General features: G+C 53.3%; 1 protein-coding gene across 5 annotated transcripts; it reads right to left on the bottom strand.

Moving 5' to 3' along the window:
- Window positions 1–208: 208 nt before the first annotated feature.
- Window positions 209–22,047, bottom strand: OCRL (OCRL inositol polyphosphate-5-phosphatase). Of its 5 annotated transcripts, none has more exons than XM_084212728.1 (24): window positions 21,942–22,027; window positions 21,771–21,850; window positions 21,252–21,331; window positions 20,373–20,411; window positions 19,825–19,932; window positions 19,669–19,752; window positions 19,239–19,359; window positions 18,989–19,150; window positions 18,018–18,119; window positions 17,499–17,613; window positions 15,607–15,723; window positions 15,281–15,471; window positions 13,820–13,931; window positions 12,262–12,371; window positions 11,200–11,335; window positions 9,851–9,961; window positions 9,389–9,554; window positions 8,966–9,201; window positions 5,525–5,548; window positions 3,237–3,356; window positions 2,920–3,004; window positions 2,368–2,495; window positions 1,699–1,810; window positions 209–1,603 (listed from the first exon to the last, which is right to left on the bottom strand). In XM_084212728.1, exons 1-24 carry the CDS (start codon window positions 21,972–21,974, stop codon window positions 1,479–1,481), a joined length of 2,697 nt encoding a protein of 898 aa, XP_084068854.1. In that variant the 5' UTR covers window positions 21,975–22,027; the 3' UTR covers window positions 209–1,478. The 5 variants fall into 5 exon arrangements, with proteins under 5 accessions (XP_084068854.1, XP_084068853.1, XP_084068855.1 ...); XM_084212727.1 differs by having other exon boundaries at window positions 19,825–19,935; window positions 21,942–22,026; XM_084212729.1 differs by lacking the exon at window positions 5,525–5,548 and having other exon boundaries at window positions 19,825–19,935; window positions 21,942–22,047.
- Between the last annotated feature and the right edge of the window lie 149 nt (window positions 22,048–22,196).

Below are 22,196 nucleotides of genomic sequence, written 5' to 3'. Positions count from 1 at the left end.
GCACCCAGGAGCTCAGCCAGCAGGAACCAGCGGCATGGGACCTTCTGCTACTGTCCCCAGCTGTGCCCAGCACGCTCCTGAAGCGCTGGGGGAGAGCCCAGCCCTCAGTTGCCCCCAGAGCGAGCCTGGAGCTCCAGGCAGAGCTCCATGACAGTACAGAACAGCATGAGGGAGGGCAGATGTGCCCCGCACAGCCCCCAGGCCTTGCACAACCGAGGTTTATTTGGAACAAACAGTTTCCCAATAAATTATGTAATTTAAAAATTTTAAGGATAAGAAAAAGGCAGAAGGGAGGGGAGCCTGCAGCAGCTCAGCCAGTGCATGGGGACCACAGGGCCACACGATACCCTGGGCTGAGCCCAGGCACCGGCCGGGGCTCTGTGATCACAACCTCCTCCCCTTGGCTTTGGCCTCCCTCACCTGAGACCACGTGGCCCCACAGGCCTTAGTGTTTCAGTGGGACAGGTCACACTTGCACCCTCAGTCACCAGCCCCAGGGCTGTCGCCTCAGCCAGCTGTCTGTGACCCTTGCACTGCAGCCCCCATGCACAGCCCCACCAGCTGCTCCTCTGGCCCCCGAGGAGCATTTGTGGCTCCTTTCACTCTCCCAAAACCCACATCCTCCGCTAGCACCCCAAGAAGGAGACACTGGACTCCATCTAGTGGCACCCGGTGACCCAGCCTGTCCTACTCCCACACTGTAGGCTGGGCGAGAGCAACAGTGGTCCCATCCTGCTCAAAATGCACAGGGACAGCCCAGGAGGAGCAGAGGACAGCTCATGGCTCTGCCTGACCATTGTCACTGCGAGCCACCCACCATCCTGTGTCCTCGGGGGAAGCTGGGGCAGGGAAGGGAGAGGCAAGTGAGGGCAGAGTGCGGGGTGCAGGGACAGACTTGTGTGACGAGGCCCTGTGTCCTGGGAGGGAGGGGAGACAGGAAAGGCCATGCTGAAGGGGAGAGGCCTAATGTCCAAACAACCTTCCTGGGTCAGCACGGTCCATAGCACAGTGATGGCATCAGGGCTGGCACGGCTGTGTGGCAGAGGGTGGCACATGTCCCATAGCAGTCTGGGGTGATCAGCAAACGTACCTGGCACTGGAGGGACGCAGTGTGCCATGGCCTCCAAGAGCACCAGCCATCCCCACCCTTCTCTACAGCAGCCCTTGGGAGATGGAGGTGACACAGAGAGAAGCGTGACCTGAAAACTGGTGATACTGACATGGGACGATGGGTGCTGGCACAGTGCTTGGGTATCGACAGATCCACCTGGCTCCCACGGGGAAGCCGGCGGCTCCAGAGGTGGATGGCAGTGCAATGAGCGTGCAGGTCCTCTGCAGCGTGGGGTATGGCGTGGCAAGGAGGGGGAACCGTCCCTTCCCACTGTAAACACGGCACTTGGAGAGCTTCGAGCCTTAACCCCTCGGAGCTGTCAGAGGCCCGGCTGGAGCGTGGGCCCGCCTTTGGCATACGGCACGAGTCACTCCTCATCCCCGCTGAGCAGGAAGCTGTAGAGGAAGTTGATGGCACGCTGGCGGTCCTGTTGGGTCTGCCTGGCCATCAGGTTGGGTGGAGGGCGCAGGAGGAGGCTGGAGAACAGGGCGGCTGCAGGGGCAGGTAAAATCAGTCACTGGTGAGAAACCTTGGGAGGTAAAGAAAAGGCAGGGGTGGAGCGAGGGCTGCAGAGGAACAACACTCACCAATCATGGTGGCACTGACGTTGTTGTCCACCGAGGACTTCAGCAGCTCCCTCAGGAAGGACATTAGGTACCGAAACACGTTGCGGTGGCAGCTCGGCAGCTGAAGGATCACCTGCAAGGAAACGCTGTCAGGAAGCTCTCCCAGCTCCCACTGCTGCAGCCTGGGCACGTGTGGCACTCCAGGTTTCACAGAAACTTTCCCACAGCTGCAGCCTAGTACTGATGGCACTTGTGGGCTGTGGCTCCTGGTGCCACTGCTTCAAGGAAAGCTGTGTCACCAGGAAAAAGTCCCCAGTGCCCTGTGGCTGCTTCCTGCTTGTTTCCAGTTGTATCCTAGCTCTTACTGCCCCCAAACATCCCCCTCTGCTCAGGGACATGCTTGACCTGGCCTCTGCCCCGCTAGCTGTTAAGAGCCATGCACAGCCCTCCTTGAAGGACACAAATTGTAGCTCTGAGCAGGTGCTCAAGCCCTCAGGACCGGGGGGGGGTGTGGCCCCTCCCTGTTCCCCATGTGCTCAGGGTAAGACAGGGCTCACCTGGGGTCTCTCTGGAAGAGCTGCCCACTCTCCCAGAGCCACTGTCAGCCCCCAGGCAGGGAGCAGGGCCCAGGCAGGCCCAGAGGCATGGCACCACCCAGAGCAGCAGGAGCTGAGCCAGCAGCAGACCCACCTGTCGGCACAGCCGGCTGCTGTGAGCCCCCTCCAGGCACCGCTGGTACAGCTCATAGCAGATCACAGGCTCTGGCAGAGCCTCCAAGAAGATGAGGAGAGCTTCAGCCACAGAGTGATTACTGCCCGCTGGAGGGCTGGGAATCAAGGGCCATGCTGAGCAGAGAGATCCCCTCCCTCCCCAGATGCTCCTCTCACAGGAGGTCACACAAGTTCCCTGCCTGTCTAACCTCTCCTCCTCCTCCTTCTCCTCCACTGTCCCCCATGCATGAAAAACCCTGCACTGCATTTCCCACCCTCTGGCTGCCTGCTCCATTAGCTTCTTCTCCAAACCATGCTCTTCAGTATCCCAGCTCCTGCACTTGGCACAGCCCTGCAGAAGCTTCCAGAGCCCCCAGCTGCTTTGGCCAGCACAGATTCAACTTTGAGAGAGGTTGTGGGGGGACCAAGGGGAGCCCATCCCTGCCAGGAACCCTGCCAGGTAAAGGTGACAGACAAGCTCTCCCGAGAGCGAACTCTTGCAGCAGAGCTGAGATCCATCCCAGAAGGATACGGATTGTCTCGGGAATGCTGGTGTCCAGGCAGTCAATGATCTGCTCCAGCTCTTCCTGCATGCCTGGAGTCTGGAACAGGTCCTCCTGTCAAAAACAGCACAGGGAGCACAGGGATGGAGTAAGTCACCTTCCCCACAAAGGCTGAGGCACATGGTGACTCCCAGTGAATGGTGAACCCTGGGACACCCAGCCAGTGCTTTGGGCACAGGGAAAAGCCTTGCCCTGTAAACACCAAACTGGAGCTGATCACCAGGTGCGTGTGAGGAACCAGGTCACCAGGAGAGCTCCAGTGTGGCAGAGGCCCCCTCCCTCTCACCTGGTGGAGGGCATGCTTGAATAGGTGGTCCACCAAGAGCCAGATCTCCTTTGGCACCTGCAGTGGCACCTCACTTGCTTCCTCACTGTCCAAGGAGCCCATCTGCAGGATGGATTTCTCCTGGGGAGAAAGCACACAAGGGCTCAGGGAAACCTCAGTCCCTTAGTCCCTGGTAGGGAAAGCTGGGAGAGGGGAAGCAGCAGGACCCTGGGGTGCTCTAGCCCTCAATCACTTTCACAGCACCAGCCATTGCCCCACAGGTCCTGGCTCCTCTCCCTTATGCTGCCCCATGGGAACAACCTGCCTGGTCTCTCCAACAACCCCAGCCCGCTCAGAGCCCCAGGAGGTGGCTCTGGCTGCCCACAGTGCACTGGCCCCATCCCAGCTCCCACCCTGCAGCCAACAGAGGCTGGCACCCAGCAAGTCCTTGTGCTGTGGGAGCCCAGCCCCGTCCCCACCGACCCCACGCCTTCCCTGACTCCGGGGCACTCCAGCCACAGCTGCTCCCAGGGCTCTGCAACTGCTCTGACTCCTGAAGCTTCTTCCTTGATTTTCCAAAGGAGAGCTCTCACTGAGTACAGCCACCACTGTCACGGTTCCTGCTTACTCCTGTGGAGCAGCTGACGAGCTCCGTGGCTCAGATGTCTCCATCACACCAAGCTTTAACCGGATCCACGTTCTTGGCTTGATTTTACTCTCACTTCACGATCACTCATGTTCCTGTGACCTCCAAGGAGGAAGCCATGCCCAGCACTCCCAAAGCACCCAGGAACCAGCACAAGCAGGAACACAACCCCGCCACCAGCAGAATAGTCCAAAAGCCACACAGAAAGCACCACAATCCAGCTGAGGCAGAACTGTCATGGCTGTCCCTGCAGCACACACAGCCACTGACAGCAGCCAGGGGCAGCTTCCCTGCTATGCCTAGAGACACACCAAGCTGACAGGAGCCCTGATGGCACGGGCAGTAGCCCCAGTTGCTACATAGCACAGCTCTGCCCTGCACAGCACCAGGTCTAACTCTGCCAGTAGATGAGGAGTCATGGCTGCACGGCTGCCTCGCTCAGCCACATGCACTGGCAAGGTCGGGAAGCAGCATGTCAGGCAAGAGCATTACAGAATTCCTCTAAGAGGGAAAGGGGGAGAGCTGCAGACCCTGTCCCAGGGCTGTGAACACTCTTCCTAGGCTGAGGCTCTTCTACAGAAACCCCCTGCGCCAGGGCATCACTGGAGTCAAGCGCTGGTGCAGCCCTTTTCATGACTGGGGGAGCTGTGGAGACCCCCACCCAGGAGATCCCAGGTATTCAGAGGAGAAGGCTCGAGGTGCCTCGGGGCAGACGAGAAGGAAGAGGAGGAGGAGCAGGAGCAGGGGGAGGAGGCGGGCGTGCGTTGGCCGGGCCCCGAGCGCCCTCTCCTGCCGCGTGTGAGGAAGGGAGGTACACCACGGCCCTCCCACGGGAAGATGCTCCCAAAAATCAAAATTCCTCCCTTCTCCTCTGCCAGGAGGGAATCTGTGGGCTTCATGCAGTTAAACACCCGAGCTCGATCCCCTCTTGGAGAGGGAACATTCCTTCCCTCTCCTGTTGTACTCTGCCACTGCGCTGACAGGGAGGAACAACTCCCTCAGACTGGGAAGCCGGTGCAGAACCAGCTTGAACAGTTACAAACGTCAGAGCCGGCACAAGGAGAGTATGAACACCCCCAGCATCTCCCACTTGCTCTCCCAAGGAAGTTTTCCTTGCTTGGCTCTAGCACCGAGCATGGGTGCCAAGGGAAGCAGTGATCCTGCTCAGGCATTGGGGCCATCAGAGCCAGCAGTCCCAGCTCACTGCTTGAGGAGGCACAGAAACATCCACCTCCTGCACAAGGCCCTCCTTCAGCCTCCACAGGGACACAACCAGATGGAAGGAACAAAAGACCTGAGTTTCCCACTCCAGCCCTTTTCTCACAGGTCTGAGAGGATGCTGTGGTGAAGCCCTCTTTATGGTCAGAGGTATGCCAAAGGCTGCCAATCTTTTTTGGGAATATCCAGCACTGCTGTCAGGATCAAGAGAGTAATTCTTTTCCTCCCAAAGCAAATTTGGTGAGCTTTAACATTGCATTTGGGCTTGGCTCTGGGGTCACTGTATGCTTCTCCATGCTCTCATCCAGCCCACAGCTGTGCTAAGAAGCTTTGCTGGCAGCCGTGTTCCCCTCTGTGCTCTCCTCACAAGGGAAGGGAAAAGGCCCCATTCTTTACAAACACACCACTGAGAAGCAGACTGCCACGCAGCAATTGCTTGTGTTACCTTTTCTAAGAAGCTGTCTTCTTCCTGAGAGCAGCAGGAAAGAGAGGAGAGGAAAAAGTGTGGTTATGAGGGAGAAAGCACTCTTGGATCAACTCTTGTGATTAAGCAGAAGCCTATTTTGCATTACAAGAACCCACTGAACACCAGGTCCTTCACACATTTTGCTGACACGGCAAAAGTTAAACCTGTGGTGAGAGATTTGCTGGCCAATTAACAACAATCCTGCTCATATGATGCACAGCCTTGTCAGGATTTCTAGAAAGCCTCCCAAGGGGCTTAGACAGCACTGTTCACTGGCCGACAGCTGGGCCATGGGGAGGTGAGACATGTCCACCAGGAAGAAGTTCCCTAGTCAGCATCACTGTCCCTATGTTATTTCAGCCATCTTCCCTTGTGACCAGGCCAGAGATAAAACGTTCCCTGGGCTAAATCTGTGTTTCTGAGTGTGTGGCAGCTGGGGAGCTCACAGGGCCCCTAAGCAGCTTTTGGTATGGTCAGGGAAATGAGGGTTTGTGCTCTAACCCGGCTGCTGCTGCTGCAGCCTAAGAGCATTAGCATAGCACAGAGAGGAGTGTGCCAAGCTCTCTGGCAGCACAGCCAAGCCCTCAGCATCCCCAAACAGCCATCCCCGTGCTGCCAGGGCCGGCTGGACACCGCTCATGGGTCTGCAGGAGGAAATGGAAGCAGGTTGTCCATGCCGCGTGTTGGCAGATTCACCTTTCGGGGTGGGAACAGCCCCAGTACATTCCCAGGCTGAGCTGGGAGCAGCTGCAGCTCCCATGGCACAGGGACACCAGGAGGGAGGAGCATCTCAGAGTCCCCTGTGGCCTCTGCAGTGCCTGCTTCCTCTGGAGCCTCCCTGACTTCTAACAGTGCCACAACAGACTGTCCTCTTCCCGAGAACAGCTTGCTTTGAACAGGAGCTGGCACAGGTTTCTCTCCTGAGGCACAGGGGGAGGGACAGAGTCACAGGTTTGGGAGGGCAGACGGCCACCTGCACGTTTTGTAACGGGTGAGTCATCCCCACCTCACCGCCCAGTCTCAGCCTGGCTGCTCACCTCTCCACAGAATCACAGAGTGCTTTGGGTTGGGAGGGACCTTAAAGCTCATCTCATTCCACTCCCCTGTCATGAGCAGGGACATCTTCCACTACCCCAGGTTGCTTCAAGCCCCTTCCAACCTGGCCTTGGACACTTCCAGGGATCAGGCAGCTCTGGGCAAACAGTGCCAAGGCCTCCCCACCCTTACAGGGAACAATTTCTCCCTGATCTTGAGCCTTCAGCACGATCTGCTCAACAAGACTCACCTGTTCCTGACAGGGACTCTTCAAGAGGCTTTTTAAAACCCAAAACAGGATCCCAAGAAAAAACTGGATGAGACACTAATACTGAAATCCCAAAGGAGAGGTGCTCAAGTGACAGCAGCCATGTCACTGTCTCCCTCCTGGGAGAACCAGAAGAGCCATTCCCAGACAAACTCCCACCTGCACAGAGCTATCCCCCACCCACCTACCTCAGCCCCTCAGTGAATGGATCTCCAGACCTCCCTCCACTGAAAATGACAGAAAAAGTCTAGCAAGGCTGAGGAAAATGTTGGGTCCAGTGAAGGATGAGCCCATGCAAATGGGGAAGGTTTTTAAGGCACACACACTGACAGCCTCACATAGCCTGAGCAGCACCAAAACTCGGGGAACTGCACCCAAATGCTCCTGCTTGCAGGGCAGGCAGCCTCAGCACCACTGACCCAGGCAGTAAGTGCACAGCTTGGTCTGATTCCAAGGGTTTCTCCGCTCACAGGTAAAATCAGAACCAAAAATCTTAAAATATCCCCCCATGACCATAAGGAGAGCTGTGTTCCTGCTGCAGACACTGGAGCAGGTGCTCCTTGCTGACTGTTTTGCCTGCTTTATTTCTAGATGTTTCACTGAGTAACCAGAGAAGGAAATCTATAGATGGAAGGAGAAGAAGCCTCAATGGACTCTTACAAATCTAACAGTGTGTTCTGTGAGGGCAGAGCCAAGAGTCTGGGCCCAAATTCCTCTCTATCAAGCAAAAAGTTGGGGCTGAGCTGGAAAAAGCGAGTGGAAAAGCAACCAAGGCCAGTGAAATGTTCCAGACCCACTTCTAGAACAAGATTGACTATAACCAAATCCTCAGAAATCTGAGGAGCCTGAAGTCTGGCTCAGTTGCTTGACCTGAGGAGGCAAACACTGTATCTTGCCACCTTCATCCTGCCTAGCTTGATTAGTGTGTTAAAAAGTCAAAATTCTCATATAAAATGGACTTCTCTGTATATTGGACTTGTGAGAAAAGTAGATACCTACAATAAAAGATGGGAACTGGAAGTGGCAGGGAGAGAAACTGGACAACTGCTGAAGTGATAAGAAAATGTGGAAACAATGGGAGTGGAGGCTGGCAAATCTACAGAGGTGGAAAAGCAGCAGCTTACTGGACAAAAAAACCTTCATGTAAGGGTGAGACTGTGAGATAGGAGAGGAGAAGAAAGGTATCACATGGCAGAGAGACTCAAACAATGGGGCTGAGCTTTCAGGTGGACAGAAAGAAAGGACTCTCCTGGCTGAACAAGAATGGGGACACAAACTGGCACTCAGGAGCTGCTACACCTCACTGGAACATGGCCAGGTAAGGCAGTAAGGAGAGATGAATGAAACCAGCCTGGAAAACAGAATTACATCCCCAAAATGGGACAACCCCAGAAACAACAGAGAGTACCCAAAACCCAAGAGGTGACTAGGGCACCACTGCACCCTCTCTCACGCACACAATGAGCTGTGGAAGGAGGAAAATTCATGCTGGGGGCTGGCATAGGCTGGGGAGAGGAACAGTTTGCTGCACCACAGAGATCTCTCCCTGATGAGCTATCTCTCACCCGAGGCATTTTCTCTCACTGTGGTTGGTGTGGGAGGAAATGGCCAGAGAGGTTGTGACATTGCTCATCTGCTGAGCTGTGTCCTTCAGCACCCCACACCCACACCACAGACTTTCCTTTGGTCCTCCTGTTTCTGCTTGCTCCTTCCCCTGAGCAGTGGGAATGTATCCAGAAGGAAAAGGCCCCCGAGGTACTCATCATAGTAAAAGAAGCCCATATACCTTGGATGAGAGGACCCTAATGACATCTCTTATGCAGTGCCACCCAGCTGAGCCTGTCAGCATCAGTAACACCAACATGAGGTGCTGGGATCACTTTTTCATCCCATCAAGCAATATTCAGAGCCCACTCAGAAAAAAGGGATAAAGTACAGGCTGTCAAAAGCCATTGGCTGTGGTAGACAGGAAGAGTAAAAGAGCACCTCAAGCTCTGTGAAGTCACTCATCTCAGAGCTAGCACAGACAACCTGACCTGCAGGTACTGCTCTTGCTCTTGGGAGCAATCAGGAGGGAATCAGGCTTCTCTGGTTAGAAGAGCTGCTTCAGAACTCACCAGGTCTATGAGCTTGGTGACCGGAACTTCTCGGATGGGTCGCTTCATCCGGCACAAGGCCTCGAGCGAAGTGCCAAAGCAGCTGGGCAGGTAGGTCCCACTGATGGTCAGGAAATAGTCCTTCCCTCGGTCCAGGTGCAGGACAAGAATATCCTCAATTTTATCCTCGCCAGAGTTCAGGAGGGTGACTGAGTCCTTGCTGACGTACACGTCCAGGGAGATCTCTGTGCTCTCATCTGCAACACACTGGAGCACTCAAGAACACACAAGACACTCTCCAAAAGGGATGATGGGGACAAACATACAGTGGCAGGGACAAAGGCCACAATAGACAAGACTGATGGCAAGGAAAGTGGGACACAGCAAAGACAGGAAGGACTGAATGGAGATGGGATGGGGGGGGGTCTACAGCACTACACTCACCTGGCTCCAGGTAACCTTCACAAGGCTCAGCCCGAAGCCATGGCTTGCAGTAGTGGGTGTCATTGAGCTTTGGGATGAAGGAGAAGCGACAGGTGACCTGCCCATTATTGGTAATCTGGAACTTCTGTTTCTGCAGCTGACGGAACTTCACGTTCTCAAACTCGAACTGCGGAGCAAAAAGAAATCAAGTGATATTAGTCACCAGGATACGGTCCATGGCCAGCCCCCCCCAGACTCTGCAGTGGCCTCCTGAGGCTGAGAGGAGCCCACCTAATGCAGAATTCCTCACTGAAGTCCTGCCAAGGAGCCAAGACAACATGTCCTCGCTAACCAAATTCCTGATCATAAGATAGAGTTCAATTTTCTATAATCCAGTTAATTGAAACAAAGTCTTTGAAAGAAGTTCTGGCACTCTGAAGGTTGCCGTTTTGGGCAAGACAGTGATCCCAGTTTCATCCTCACCTCTCTCCTGCTCAGCTCCAGAGAAGGAAGGAAGTCATTCTCCATTCTGTCCATTATACGAACAATGTCTTCAAACAGCTTCCGATACTTCTGCTCGTCCACAACCTTCACCTGCAGGAGACAAAAAACACTCAACAAAACTCTGACTGGCTTTCACAGGAACTCTCGTGATCATGAGTGAGCTGCAGAGGTGAATTATTTCTCGAAGCACTTGCTTCTGTAGCTGCAAGGCTGAGAGAGTTCACACACATGTGTGCAGTCCAAGCTGCGTCTGCAACTTTACACAGATTTCACCCCTGCAGGGGTTACCAGGGTCTGTCTGGCCACTGGTCACACAACTGGGATATCACTGGAGGCAACCTCCGTGAGACAGCATTGGCATGCTGCAGCATTCCTCATGATTCTCCAGAGGGAAAGGAGAAAGGCTTTTCTTTAAATAGACTCAGCCTATTCTACTCAGTGCAGGTAAGGCACACGTGAAGTGCTGTGTCTGGCTCTGAGCTCCCCAGTACAGGAGAGACATGGAGCCCTTGGAGTGGGGCCAGCAAAAACTACAGAGATGCTAAAGTGCCTGGAGCATCTCCCTTACAGGGAAAGGCTGAGGGAGTTACGGCTGTTCACCCTCAAGAGGAGACACAGCTGAGAGGAGCTCTGTCTGTTCCTGTCTACAGGGAGGGCTCAGAGCAGGACCCAGGCTCTGCTCTGTGGGGCCCAGCAAGGGCACGAGAGGCATGGGCAGAACTGATCCCAAGAAGTTTCACCTGAACATGAGGAAGAACTTCTTCACTGTGTGGGTGACAGAGCACTGAAATGGATTTCCCAGAGAGGCTGTGAAACCTCCCTCAGTGGAGAGAGTCCAGAACGGCGTGGACACAATCCTGTGCCATGTGCTCTGGGATGGCTGGAGCAGGGAGATGGGACCCAACAACCCACTGTGGTCCCTTCCAACCTGACCCATTCTGTGACCTGAGCCACCCAGGGAGCAGGAGGTAGCAAAAATGGACACGGAGTGTCCCCATTTGCTTCACCAGAAAACCTGATTTTGCTGCCACTCTCCACTGAAGACATCCAGGTGTGAACCAGATGACACATCTGATGCAGCACAGGTACAGCCAGGTGCAGGCTGTTGCTGTGTCTCCATGTGGAGGAGGGAGCAGCGGGACTCACCCATTCCCGTGCTGCCAGCTGCAGCACCCCCACAGCAGGCATGCCTCAGCTGGGTTCATGTGTCCTCTTGCAACAGCCTTGACTCTGTCACCGCCTCCCTTGACTCTGTCACCGCCTCCCCCAGCAATGCCGGGAATGCCTGGCAGCGCTGGGATCCGGCCCCAGCAAACACACAAACCTACCCCGATGCGGAACAGGGCGCTGACAGGCTTGTGGTCACTGGTCTTGAGGTCCATGTGACTGCAGTACCGGAGCTGACTGACGTCCCCTCCTCTCCAAAGGATCCGATCACACCACGCTGGCACACGACACTTCCCACTAGAAAGAAAAACAGGTTACCAGGGGAATCCAACAATCCCATCAAGCCATCCAAGCTGTTCCTCTTCACAGTAAGGCAGCTCCCTCCACCCACATCATCACAGCAGTGATGGAATGAACTCCTATCACTTACCCCAACCTGAATTCTGTTATTTCTTCTGCTCTCTCTCCCTTTCCCAATACAGCAGATAAAATTCCCATCCTTCTCAGCACCAGAAAACAAAATAACCCTCAGTCAACTCCACCACAGCCTGAACCCATGTGTGCTGTGACCCAAGCTGCATGACTTCCTTGTGCTGCCACACCTTTCTGCCCACAATCCAACCCATCACTTATTTTGCTTCCACTACGGAAAGTCTACTCAGTGATTACTATGATGTTGTGAAGCCTGAATCCTGGGTTATCCTTTTTCAGATTAACTACTGTGATGATTCATAAACATGGCAAGTCAAGTTCACTACATGGTTTGAAAGTCCTTCTTGGGAGTTTCCCTTCGGAGTAGCCCCTGCAGCAGATGCAGCCATGTTTGTGGGAGGCACCAAGCAGGAACCACAGCTATCACAGCGCAGCCACCCTGTGGGTGTGCAAGTCAGGGGACAGGGTGACTCAGAGAGCCTGTTTCCTTAGCTCTTCAATTCCTTTTTTATACTGTTTGCCTGTCCTTGGTAATAGAAAAAGGCCCCAGTGCAGGGTCACCTGAGCTCACACTTCACCTGCCTTCATCCAGTGGGAAAAGCAGCTACAGAGGTTTAAGGGATGTGCCTGGTCAACGTACACAGGGGCTGCTTATTGCAGAAAGCAGGAAAGAAAGGAAGGTCAAACATAACACTGACAGGTATGCACAGTTCTAAGAAGCAGGAAATCAAATTTTGTGAGAAAATGTGTTTCATGTCATAGGTAAATACACCCAGTTGCAGCCAATGTACCTGGAGTCCCAGCGATCTGTTTTAGAGTCATATTTATATGTGGGGATGAATTTAATATCTCCCTCCATGAAATCTGCAAATGCTTTCTTCTGAGTGCGCTGAATATTCAGCTAAAACAGGAAAAAAAAAAGCTTTAAAAAGAAAAAAAACCAAACCAAACCCAAGAAACCCTCCCTAGCCACAGCAGTGTTAGAGAGCAATCTACAGGCAGAGCAGTCGTGGTCTGTGGCCATTCTGTGGGATTCACAGACACCCCCAAACTGCCTCTCAGACCTCACACCTTTAACACAGAAGTGGAAAGTTTTGCAAACAGAGCGAGTAGAAATGGGCATGGTACTGCTCACCAGACCATGCAGGCAGCATCAAGCAAGAGTTAAGGGAAATGTTAATTACTAAACGCTTTCATCAGTTTTCAGGCTTAGGATTGCCGTCATTAATCGTTTCACACCAATAATTTTAGCAAGAGCCTCCAGGACTGCACTTGCCTGACAACCTGACACCACTCTCCTTTGCTCCTTTCCTCTTCTGAAGATGTTTTCCTCGGTAAGGCCTAAGCTACAGCTGTTTCCTGAACAAAGCTCTGTAGCACAGTAAAAATGAGCTACAGAGGACAACCAACCAAATTTACTGTTAAACTGTGTCAGAGGTGATACTGCACCACTGCTGTTCATGTTTCCCAGGTGCAAGCCTTCACCTGAAAGGGACCTGCCACCAGCTTCCGTGTGCTGCAGGGAAGTGCCGAGCAAGGAAGGCGGCAGCACAGAATTCAGGTCAAACTGGCTGAGCAGATTTGGACTCCAAATCAATACCTCTTTCACAACACTGATCACAGCAGCTTTTGTTGCTGTTAGAAATGCTTGTGTTCAGCTTGTGGTTTGTATTTAAGAGAGAACTCCTGCACTGAGACACAGACACACTTACACAGGGACTGCCTGAGTTACCCAGTTACCCCAGTATGGACAATTTGGTTTTGTTTAGGGGGATGTTGCAACCAGCACGCACAGAGCTCTGTCAGGGTCCAGTGTCTATGCCTGTGGCCAGACCCTTATTGCAGTGTGCAATGGAATTATGTAGGTTGGAAAAGTCCTCCAAAACCATTGAGTCCAATGGGTCCTCCTGCACTGTCAAGACCCCAACTAACCTATGTCCCCATGTGCCACCTCTACATGTCTGTTAAATCCTCCAGGAATAGGGACATCACTGTCCTGGGCAGTCTGTGACATGGCTGGACAGCATTTTCCATTAAAAAATTTTCTCTAATATCCAACCCAAACCTCTCCCAGCACAACGTGAGGTCATTTCCTCTTGTCCTGCCAGTTGTTACCTGGGAGAAGAGACCAACTCTGACCTGGCTGCACCAACTCAGGGAGTTGTAGAGAGCAAGAAGGTCCCCCCGAGCCTTCTTTTCTCCAGGCTGAGCCCCTCCAGCTGCTGCTCATCAGGTTTGTGCTCCAGCCCCAAACCCAGCTCCATGTCTGCCAGTTCCTCCCTAGCAGAGGCACCTCCCAAACCAAGATGAGCTCCCAGGGATGAGGCAAATGTGAGTGAGTTCACTGACCTGGTCATAAGTCAACAGTTTCTGAAGTTCGTTCCTGCTGATGAGAGTCTTCACTTCACTGGCATCCAGCAGACACAGCCTGTAGTTCAGGTCTCCCAGCCAGATAACAACGCTGCAAACAAAGATACAATCATGGAATGGTCTGGTTTGGAAATGAGCTTCAACTTCATCTTGTACCAGCCCCCTGCCAAGGGCAGGGACACCTTCCACTATCCCAGGTTGCTCGAAGCCCTGTCCAACCTGGCCTGTAAGACCTCCAGCAATGGGGCAGGCATAGCTTCTCTGGGCAGCCTGTGCCTGGGCCTCACCACCGTCACAGGGAAGAGTTCTGGGAGCAGATCAGCAGGTAACAGCCCCCCTTTTTAAACCACATGAAAGCTGAGACATGTGGAAGACAAAAAGGATACATTAAAGATTGAGTCCAACAGCAGAAATTGCTAGTGACAGCAGATCCTACAAGACTAAGTCCATTTCCTTTGGAATTCCCCAAAGATTGAAAACTTGGTTTAGTAGGAGATAATGTATTTGTCTCAGCCTAAAAAAAAAAAGCCAGAGAACAGCACTGACTCTCTAATGAAGCAAGACCAGTGCTCTCACAAAATCCAGCTGGTGTTGAGGCTCTCCTCGTGTTAAGAAGAGGGCCATGGTGGAGCTCATTAAGCGGAGCCAGCCTGTCAGCCAGCAGGACAGGTGAGGCATCTGTATCTGCAGGGTTATCCCCCATGTACACCCTGCTTTTACCTGTTGGTTTTTCACTGCCTTTCCTTCAAGCACAGCAGGCCACTGCTGCACCACCTACTGAGCCAAGACCGCCTGACACAGAATTAGCAGGAGCAGAATTTGGTTCCTGGAGGTTACAACCTTTTGGACATTGTTTCCCATCCCTGCCATCAGCCACACCTCACCAGCACCTGCTCCCACCCTGCTCCTCCCCAGGCTTCCAAACAGGCTTACAGCCTTCTTGCTATCAGCAGCTAAAGAAGCACTCATGGGACACACTCTTTACTCCATAAAGATTTCCTTTAAAGATTAAAATTTAAACCCCTTGCTAGTACCAGAGCTCTTCCTGTTTATAGTCAAACCTCAACATTTCCATTATCAAGTGGATTTTCAAGGATAATCTAATATTGAAAGGTTTTTTTCTGTACTAATCCACTCTACATTTCTGGTTCTTAAATGGTTTAATTATTAATTACAGAAACACCAAGCATCTGTATTCTGTTGAGGCCTGCTGAAATGGAAGTTATACACAAACGCAAGGAGAGGGACACTGGGCACAGGTGCATAAGGCACTGCAACAAGGAGGTGACCAGTTTGCCTGCAGAAACTGCAGCACATCACAGCCCTTAGGATTTCAAATTATTTTATTAAGCCAGAAAACTTATCTGCATGAAACCTCCTGTTGCTGCAGTTTGACTTGACTTGGGTTACTCGACACCACTGCCAAAGGGTACAACTCACTCGTGCTTCATGATGTTGAGCTCAGACAGGCAGTCTGAGCTGGGGATCAGGAAGCTCATCCGGGCACAGATGTCCTTGTAGTCCTGGTTTCGACGCTCAAAGTCCTCCACGTGGGCAGCCAGGTGGGAGTTGACGAAACAGAAGGTGGTGTTGTAGAACATGAACCTGATGGCCACACCACCCTTGTTGCCCTAGGGACAGGAGGGACCAGTGCGGTTGGAGTGGGTGGCAGGTGAGGGGACTGGGATGGCACAGGTGAACCAAACCAGACTGTGCCACTTCTTGCATGGATACAGGGAAGCAGCAAGCTGGCCTTGGTGACTCACCATCTTTCCCATGACTCCTGTGCCTACAGACTCTGTCACAATCTCTCTGATATTGCTCAGATGATCCTTCTTAGCAAATATGAGCAACATCATCCCAACCAGGCGGACCATTTGCACCTGCAAAAATAAATGGGATCTTGAATTCCCAGACAGGCAGTGAGAATGCAGCTCTGATCTGCTCTGCTGCTCTGGCTCTCCTTGTTCCTCATGTTCTCTACTCAATCCCTAATTGCAAACAACAGAACCCAAAAGGTCTCCTGTCCTGAACAGCAAGGCTCTTGGGGTCCACCTGTCACCCCTGAGGAGCTGTCAGTGGTGCTGAGCCCACAGCATTCCCTGCTCTGGTCCCTCCCTACAAAAGGGTGGGCAAAGAGAAACTGAATAAATTCCCAGCAAGTTTGTGACTCAGGTCTCAGCCCTTGCTGCGCACTAACCAGCACAAGCAGAGTGCTCCAGCCAGGCCCAGAGCTGGGGCTGTCCTGAGGCTGCAGATGCAGTGGGAGTCAGAGCCCACCTTGGCTTACTGCAGACTCCAGTGCAGAGGGGAATGGACAGAGATGTCCCTATTTCCCTGAGGCAGATGTGCCTGATGCACAGGGTAGCAAAAGGCATCTCTGACATACACACACTGACTCATTCTCAGGAAACACTTGTTCCCTAAAGCCAAGGGCCTCTCTGGATCTGAGCAGTTATCTGCTCCCACAGAGCTCAGCCCACAGAGGCTAACACCATGCTCATGTGCCCTATCCCAATGGGGATCTCAGGTCTGCTGCTGATCTTTCACGTGTGCTAAGCCAACCCTGTCCAGCCTGTGACCTTCCTGCACCTCCAAAACAGTGGTATCACCCCTCTGAAACAGTGGCATCACCACTCTGAAACAGTGACAAGGCCTCACCTGTTGAGCACAGTCTGCATGCTCACCTCTATGCACAGAAACATTCACATGTGTTAGGATTAGGTCTGTGGAGTGAGGAAAGAAGCTGAGAGTAGAAAACTTGGCTGCAAGGGCCCAGCACCTGGTCTGCTCTGCAGGAGCAGAATTTGCAGGTGACCACAAACCTTATCTACAGCTTCAGCCACGTCCCCCTCCTGCAGCCATATCCTGCACTCTCCCTTTCACTACGGTGGGAGAAATTCACCCAAAACTGAAGTGAAGCAAAGGAAGGAGAGGCAGCAGGAGCCTCTCTGCAGTTTGGGCCCTGACTCCTGGCTCCCCTTGAAAGGTCTCAGTTCAGCAAGATACTCTATTCCCTGTTTCATTTCCTGTAACACCTGCTCAGAGCAAGCAGCATGGGGTGTGACAGCAAACACACAGGCTAAGGAAGAAAGGGAAACCCATTCATGTGTTCAGGACTGGTCCCTGCAGCAGAAAGGTTTGTCACAGCAGAGACAAAACCAATGTCTTGCTCTAAACCAGCCAGAATAAAGTCCTAGTGCCACAGCTAAAACAATTCTGACTCAATGCAGCAGCATCTGGAAGATTTCACTTCATAAATCAACCCATTTCCTAGAGAAAAATCTATTAATTTAATTTACCAGCTCAGAACACACCTGGCTTCTATAGTACAGGATGAGAAGGTAATATAGGTAGAGAATTTGAACCTGCTGCTTCCCTTACACCTACCTCCTATTTGATAAAGGTATTGTGGTCTCCACCTTTATAAATTTATACTTCCAAGCACATTATTTCCTACAACTGTGGTGCGGAAACAGACTCTCCAGATTTAACCTGACACATCTGACAGATGCCCAAGCATGCACATGCCTAGTATCACCCTTGGTTTCTCCAAGCCTTGCTCCTTGGACAGGGAGGAAAAGGGAAACCCTTTCCCTTTTTCCTTCCCATCATGCCAGCTCCATGACAAGCCCCCATGACACTAAGCAGAACTCACTTTCTTGTATTTGGCCTTAGGGTGCAGGGACCTCTCCACAGCAGACAGCCACTCCTGTTCCTTCGTAGAATCAAGGTAGAAAAAAGCCTCCGTGCTGAGGTCCAGCTCCTGGAACCTGGAAACCCAAGAGCTTAGCAACTCCAGCCTTCCTGTACATCCTCCTCCTCCAGCAATGTGAAACCTCCAGCAACAGCCCTTGGAGGAACAGCTCTTTACGGCCACTTGCTAAATAAAGCAGTAGAATTTCCCCACAGTGCCTTTGAGATCCTACCCCAAGCCCCCAGCAACCCTTTCCCTGAGAAACACTTCAGGCAGAGGACAATGAACAAGCTCTGCAGATACCTCCAGGAAAATCTATTATGTCATGCTAGCTTTGTTCAACCCGACCCTCTGCCTCACCCAACGGCTTTTTGCCCTCAGACAGCCCCTGTGTGACACAGCTCAGCTCTGTGTGGCCTCTGAGAGCACAAAAGGAACCTAAACCCAACCCAGCCCTCCTGGATGCCCCCAGCTGCTCACCCGATGCAGTAGAAGTCTGGAGGCTCCATGTCATACACCAGCCATGGGTTCAGGAAGCTGTCAGGAGACTGCCCATTCACATTCCATGTTCCCACAAAGAACCTACAACATGAAAGCAGCTGTTAGAAAACACAGTGAAAACGCCAGCAGCACAGCAGTGTTCTGGCTAGAAGCACACACTGTAAGCTGTCCCTGTATGGAGCAATGACTGCTACAGGGGAACTGAAAGTCTCAGAATCGTTGAGGCTGGAAAAGACCTCCAGGATCATTGAGTCCAAGCTGTGCCCAATCCTCACCTTGTCACCCAGCTCAGAGCACTGAGTGCCACGTCCAGGCATTCCTTGCACACCTCCAGAGATGAGGACTCCACCACCTCCCTGGGCAGCCCCTTCCAATACCTGACCACCCTTTCCATGAAGAAATTCCTCCTGGTGTCCAACTTGAACCTTTCCTGCAGTTTGAGGCCATTTCCTCTTGTACTCTCCCTTGCTCCCTGGGAGCAGAGCCTGACCCCCCTGGCTGCCCCCTCCTGTCAGGGAGTTGGGGAGAGCCAGAAGGTCCCCCTGAGCCTCCTATTCTCGAGGCTGAGGCTTCCCTGCTCCCTCAGCCGCTCCTCGAAAATTCTCCCAGGCTAGGCTCTCTCCAGTGACACTCCTCTCGGAGTAAGGCATTCCACCAGCAACCATCTGGCTCTTTTAACATTGCGTCACAAGGGGCACCACCATGACACTATGGTGGGACATCTGTCTTTGCTCTTTCTGCCCACCTGCTCCAGCCTTACCAAGGCTTAGGAGATATGACATATTCAGAGAGAAGACAAAAGCAGCAGCTGCCCCATGGACATGAGACTTTTGGGCTGTACCATCCTCGCTGGCCACCTGAGCTGCAACCAGCTGCCAAGGTCCAATCCTGGTGAGATCCAAGCTCAAAGGAGAGATCCCACAGCTCTGTCCTTCCCTCCTAGCTCTCACCTGAAGTTGTGCAGGTTGATGTAGGCCTTCTCCCTCTTGGCCAGCACATGTTTGATGAGCCCCTCTCTCTGCCCCGACTGTGTGCTGGGCAAAAACATCTTGCGCATTGTGTTGGTCACCTTGGGCTGCTCTCTGGATGTGCCTTCTCTCTCTCGGTGAAATCTAGGAAGGAAGCAAGAGCAGCACTAGAACCAGTTCTGCTGTCTAGGAAGAAAAGTAAAAAAGGGAACAGATCCCCTACATCACTTACTGCTTATTCTGAGGGACAGGAGGAGGGGGGGGTTCCCGTCGAGATCCCGTCTGGTGGTTCTGCATGTTCCTTTTTTCTTCTAGGCTCAGGGTGTTGAAGTCATCCTCAAACCCCAGAGCTCCTGTTATGAAAAATCCAAGAAAAACACCCTGAGAAACAACCTGAAACAGCTCAGATCAAGAAGGAAAAAATATAACTCCACAGAAAGCAAAAAACCAAATGACAGTAGGAATACATCAACTGTGTGACCCTGGAAATGGGAGAAAGGGGCACTAACCACAAGGCAAGGCAGGAAGGAGCTTAACATGCACAAACCAACGGTGAAAATAGCACTCAGGAAGAAATTAACAGATAAGGAAGCGCGGCCAGACCCAGCTCCTACCCTGGGCACCCCAGCAATGCACAGGCCCCGGAGCAAAGCCAACTGTACCTGGAGATAGACCTGTGAGGCTCTTCTCCACCTGGTGCCAAACGGCTGAGTCCTTAGGTTCAGGAAGAGATGCTTTCAGGTGGGCTGGAAAAAACCCCATCCCTGTCAGAAACTGCTGGCAGAGGATTTCACATGCACAGGGGCAACTCTGCTCACCTTCCTGTATGCTCTGCACTTCTGACAGGAATCCCAAGCAGCGCTCCTCGTCAGGGATCTCAAAGAGCCGCTCCGGCGCCTCCTCACCCTGGATCCTGACCTTGCAGCCTGCTTCAAACACACACACCGAGTCAGCCCAGGCTGGCTCAGAGGCCCCAGGCTTCCCACCCAGCTTCCAGGTGTTGTTTGTGATGGAAACCTGCACCTCAGTTATCCTCCCTGGGCTTCTGAGGTCCCCCCACCCCACTTGGGGTATCCCCAGCACATTCTCCTGGCATTAGGAATTCTCCCTACTGCAATTTTGCAGAGAAGAGCTCTAAAAGCAGGAAGAAAAATTGCAGACATTTTGACCATTTGCATTTCAAACCTTGTCTGACATGGCAACTGAGTGTCATGGCAAAGACAGATGATAATGTCAGAGGGAAAACCATCCCTGTTTGAGCAGAGGACAAACACAGAGCCTGGGGGAAGACTGGAAGGCAAAACAAGCACCAGTGGCTGTTCCCTGACAGGATCTTTAGCTACACCACTGCCCTTAGGAAACTTACTGTTTGTAGCTATATCAATCAGCAGAGTTTCTTCTGCCTCTAGAAAAGAGAAAGCCAGGATCAGTAAAGCTGACGCTGGATGCTGCAGTAATTGAGGACTCATATAATTACACTGCCTGCTACCAGCCATGAGAGAGTCCTGACAGGAACAAAGAGCTGTAATTTGCATCTGTACATTCCTAACGGTTCTGGCAGAGAGAACCTGGAAGTCACCTCCCAACAAGTGTCCCAGGGAGATTCCTACCACACAGTTCTCATACACCTGGATGGTTTTTCCTGATCAGTGCAGCTACTTTGGGAAACACCAACTGACAAGGAACTTCAGAGCTTCTCTACAGAGCAGGACCAGTGCAGAACATCCCTGAACTGCACACAAGGGAATGAGCAAATTCAGAAAAAAGGACTTTTACTCCTCACAAGGATTTGCCCCAGGGCCACTTGTTGCTATTTACGTTCTTCCAAGGCAAGGCCTAAAGCCCATCCTCATCCAACAGGTGAGATGCTGAGAGCTTGCAAGACCTTAGGAAGCTTAGATGTAAACATGCAGAAAAAGGCAACAGCTCCCAACTCTTGGCATAGCAGAGATGTCTGAGACACAGACACCAAATTCCAGACCCTGAAACCAGGTTCTGCATGTGTTGGCTCTGTGTGACGCCAAGCCCAACACGCACTGGAGCCAGCCAAGTTCCTCACCAGTGCATGCTGACATGGAATGACAACCTGCTTGGATGAGGAACAAGGGGATGCCATAAAATGTGATTTGCTGTTTCACAAGGAAAGGATTCAATCTGCTGTGGCTCAGGTCGGGAAACACCATTAAATTTAAAGTTTGTGGATGAGCAGCAGGGGATTCTCAACCTTCCCCCCAGCAGTCAATACCTTGCACACATTTAAAACGGCTATTGATGGGAATATAATCCGGATCAGAGTTTTCTTTCTCCTGGGAGCGAATAACGACCCTGTAGACAGAAGGAAGGCTTGTAAAAACCCGTCAGCAATGCACACAAACGGGAGCTGTGTGTACAGAGACAGTGTTTGATTTTTATCGCTAAACTTCTGGGGCAGGAGGAGGAAAAAGGCAACGAAGGTGAGACCGTGCAGGACGCGGGTACCCCGGGGGAGAAGAGCTGTTGAACTCTCCCTGCCGCGGGGCAGGGCCAACACCGGGGTGGCAGCGGCTCTGGTCGCCGGAGGAGCATCGGGGAGCCGGGAAGGCACCTCCGCAGCGCCGGTCCCGCCCGCAGGGTGAGGGGAGCCCTCCGGGAAAGCACGCAGGGAACCCGGGAGTCGCGACGGCTGCGGCAGCTCGGCGAAGAACCGAGTCGTGCCCGGGCACGGCGCGTCCCGCCGCGGCGGCACCGACCGAGGCGAGCCGGGCCCCCCCACGCTCGCACTCACCCGTAGCGGCCGGCCCGCCGCTCCAGGCCGAGCACGCACGGCTCCCGCCGCCCGGCCCGCACCTCCGTGCCAGCAACGCTCTGCGCCGCTGTTAAGAAAACGTCCGGTCACCGGCCTGCCCCGCCCCACCGCTGCCCCCCGCCCGCCCGGCCCCTCGCGCTCGGTGGATACGAGCAGGCCGCAGCCCGCGGCGCGCGCCTCCATGGCAGCGCTCGGTCTCCCGGCGACTCCGCGCTGGGCACGGGCGCGGAGCAGAGCGGCGCCCGCCGCCGCCGCCGCGCCCCCTGCTGGCGGGAGGCCCCCACCGCACGTGCCTGTGACGTGCACCGATTGCGCGGCAGGAACCGGGAGTGCACCGAGAGCGGGGGGACTTGTGGATCTGCCGGGTTGCCCTGTATCCCGCACCTCGCTTCCCACCGCGAGGCG

Source organism: Fringilla coelebs (assembly GCF_963513975.1).
Source record: "Fringilla coelebs genome assembly, chromosome: 11".
Classification (NCBI taxonomy): Eukaryota; Metazoa; Chordata; class Aves; order Passeriformes; family Fringillidae; genus Fringilla; species Fringilla coelebs.
This window is presented reverse-complemented; position numbering and strand designations above follow the sequence as displayed.

Coding starts and splice junctions, on each gene's coding strand:
- OCRL (XM_084212727.1), bottom strand. CDS start 21,974: ATGGAGGCGCGCGCCGCGGGCTGCGGCCTGCTC. Junction 12,372..13,819: donor AACTGTTGACTTATGACCAG/GTCAGTGAACTC, acceptor TTCCTGTTTTAG/CTGAATATTCAGCGCACTCA. Junction 1,604..1,698: donor CGTCAGTGCCACCATGATTG/GTGAGTGTTGTT, acceptor CTGCCCCTGCAG/CCGCCCTGTTCTCCAGCCTC.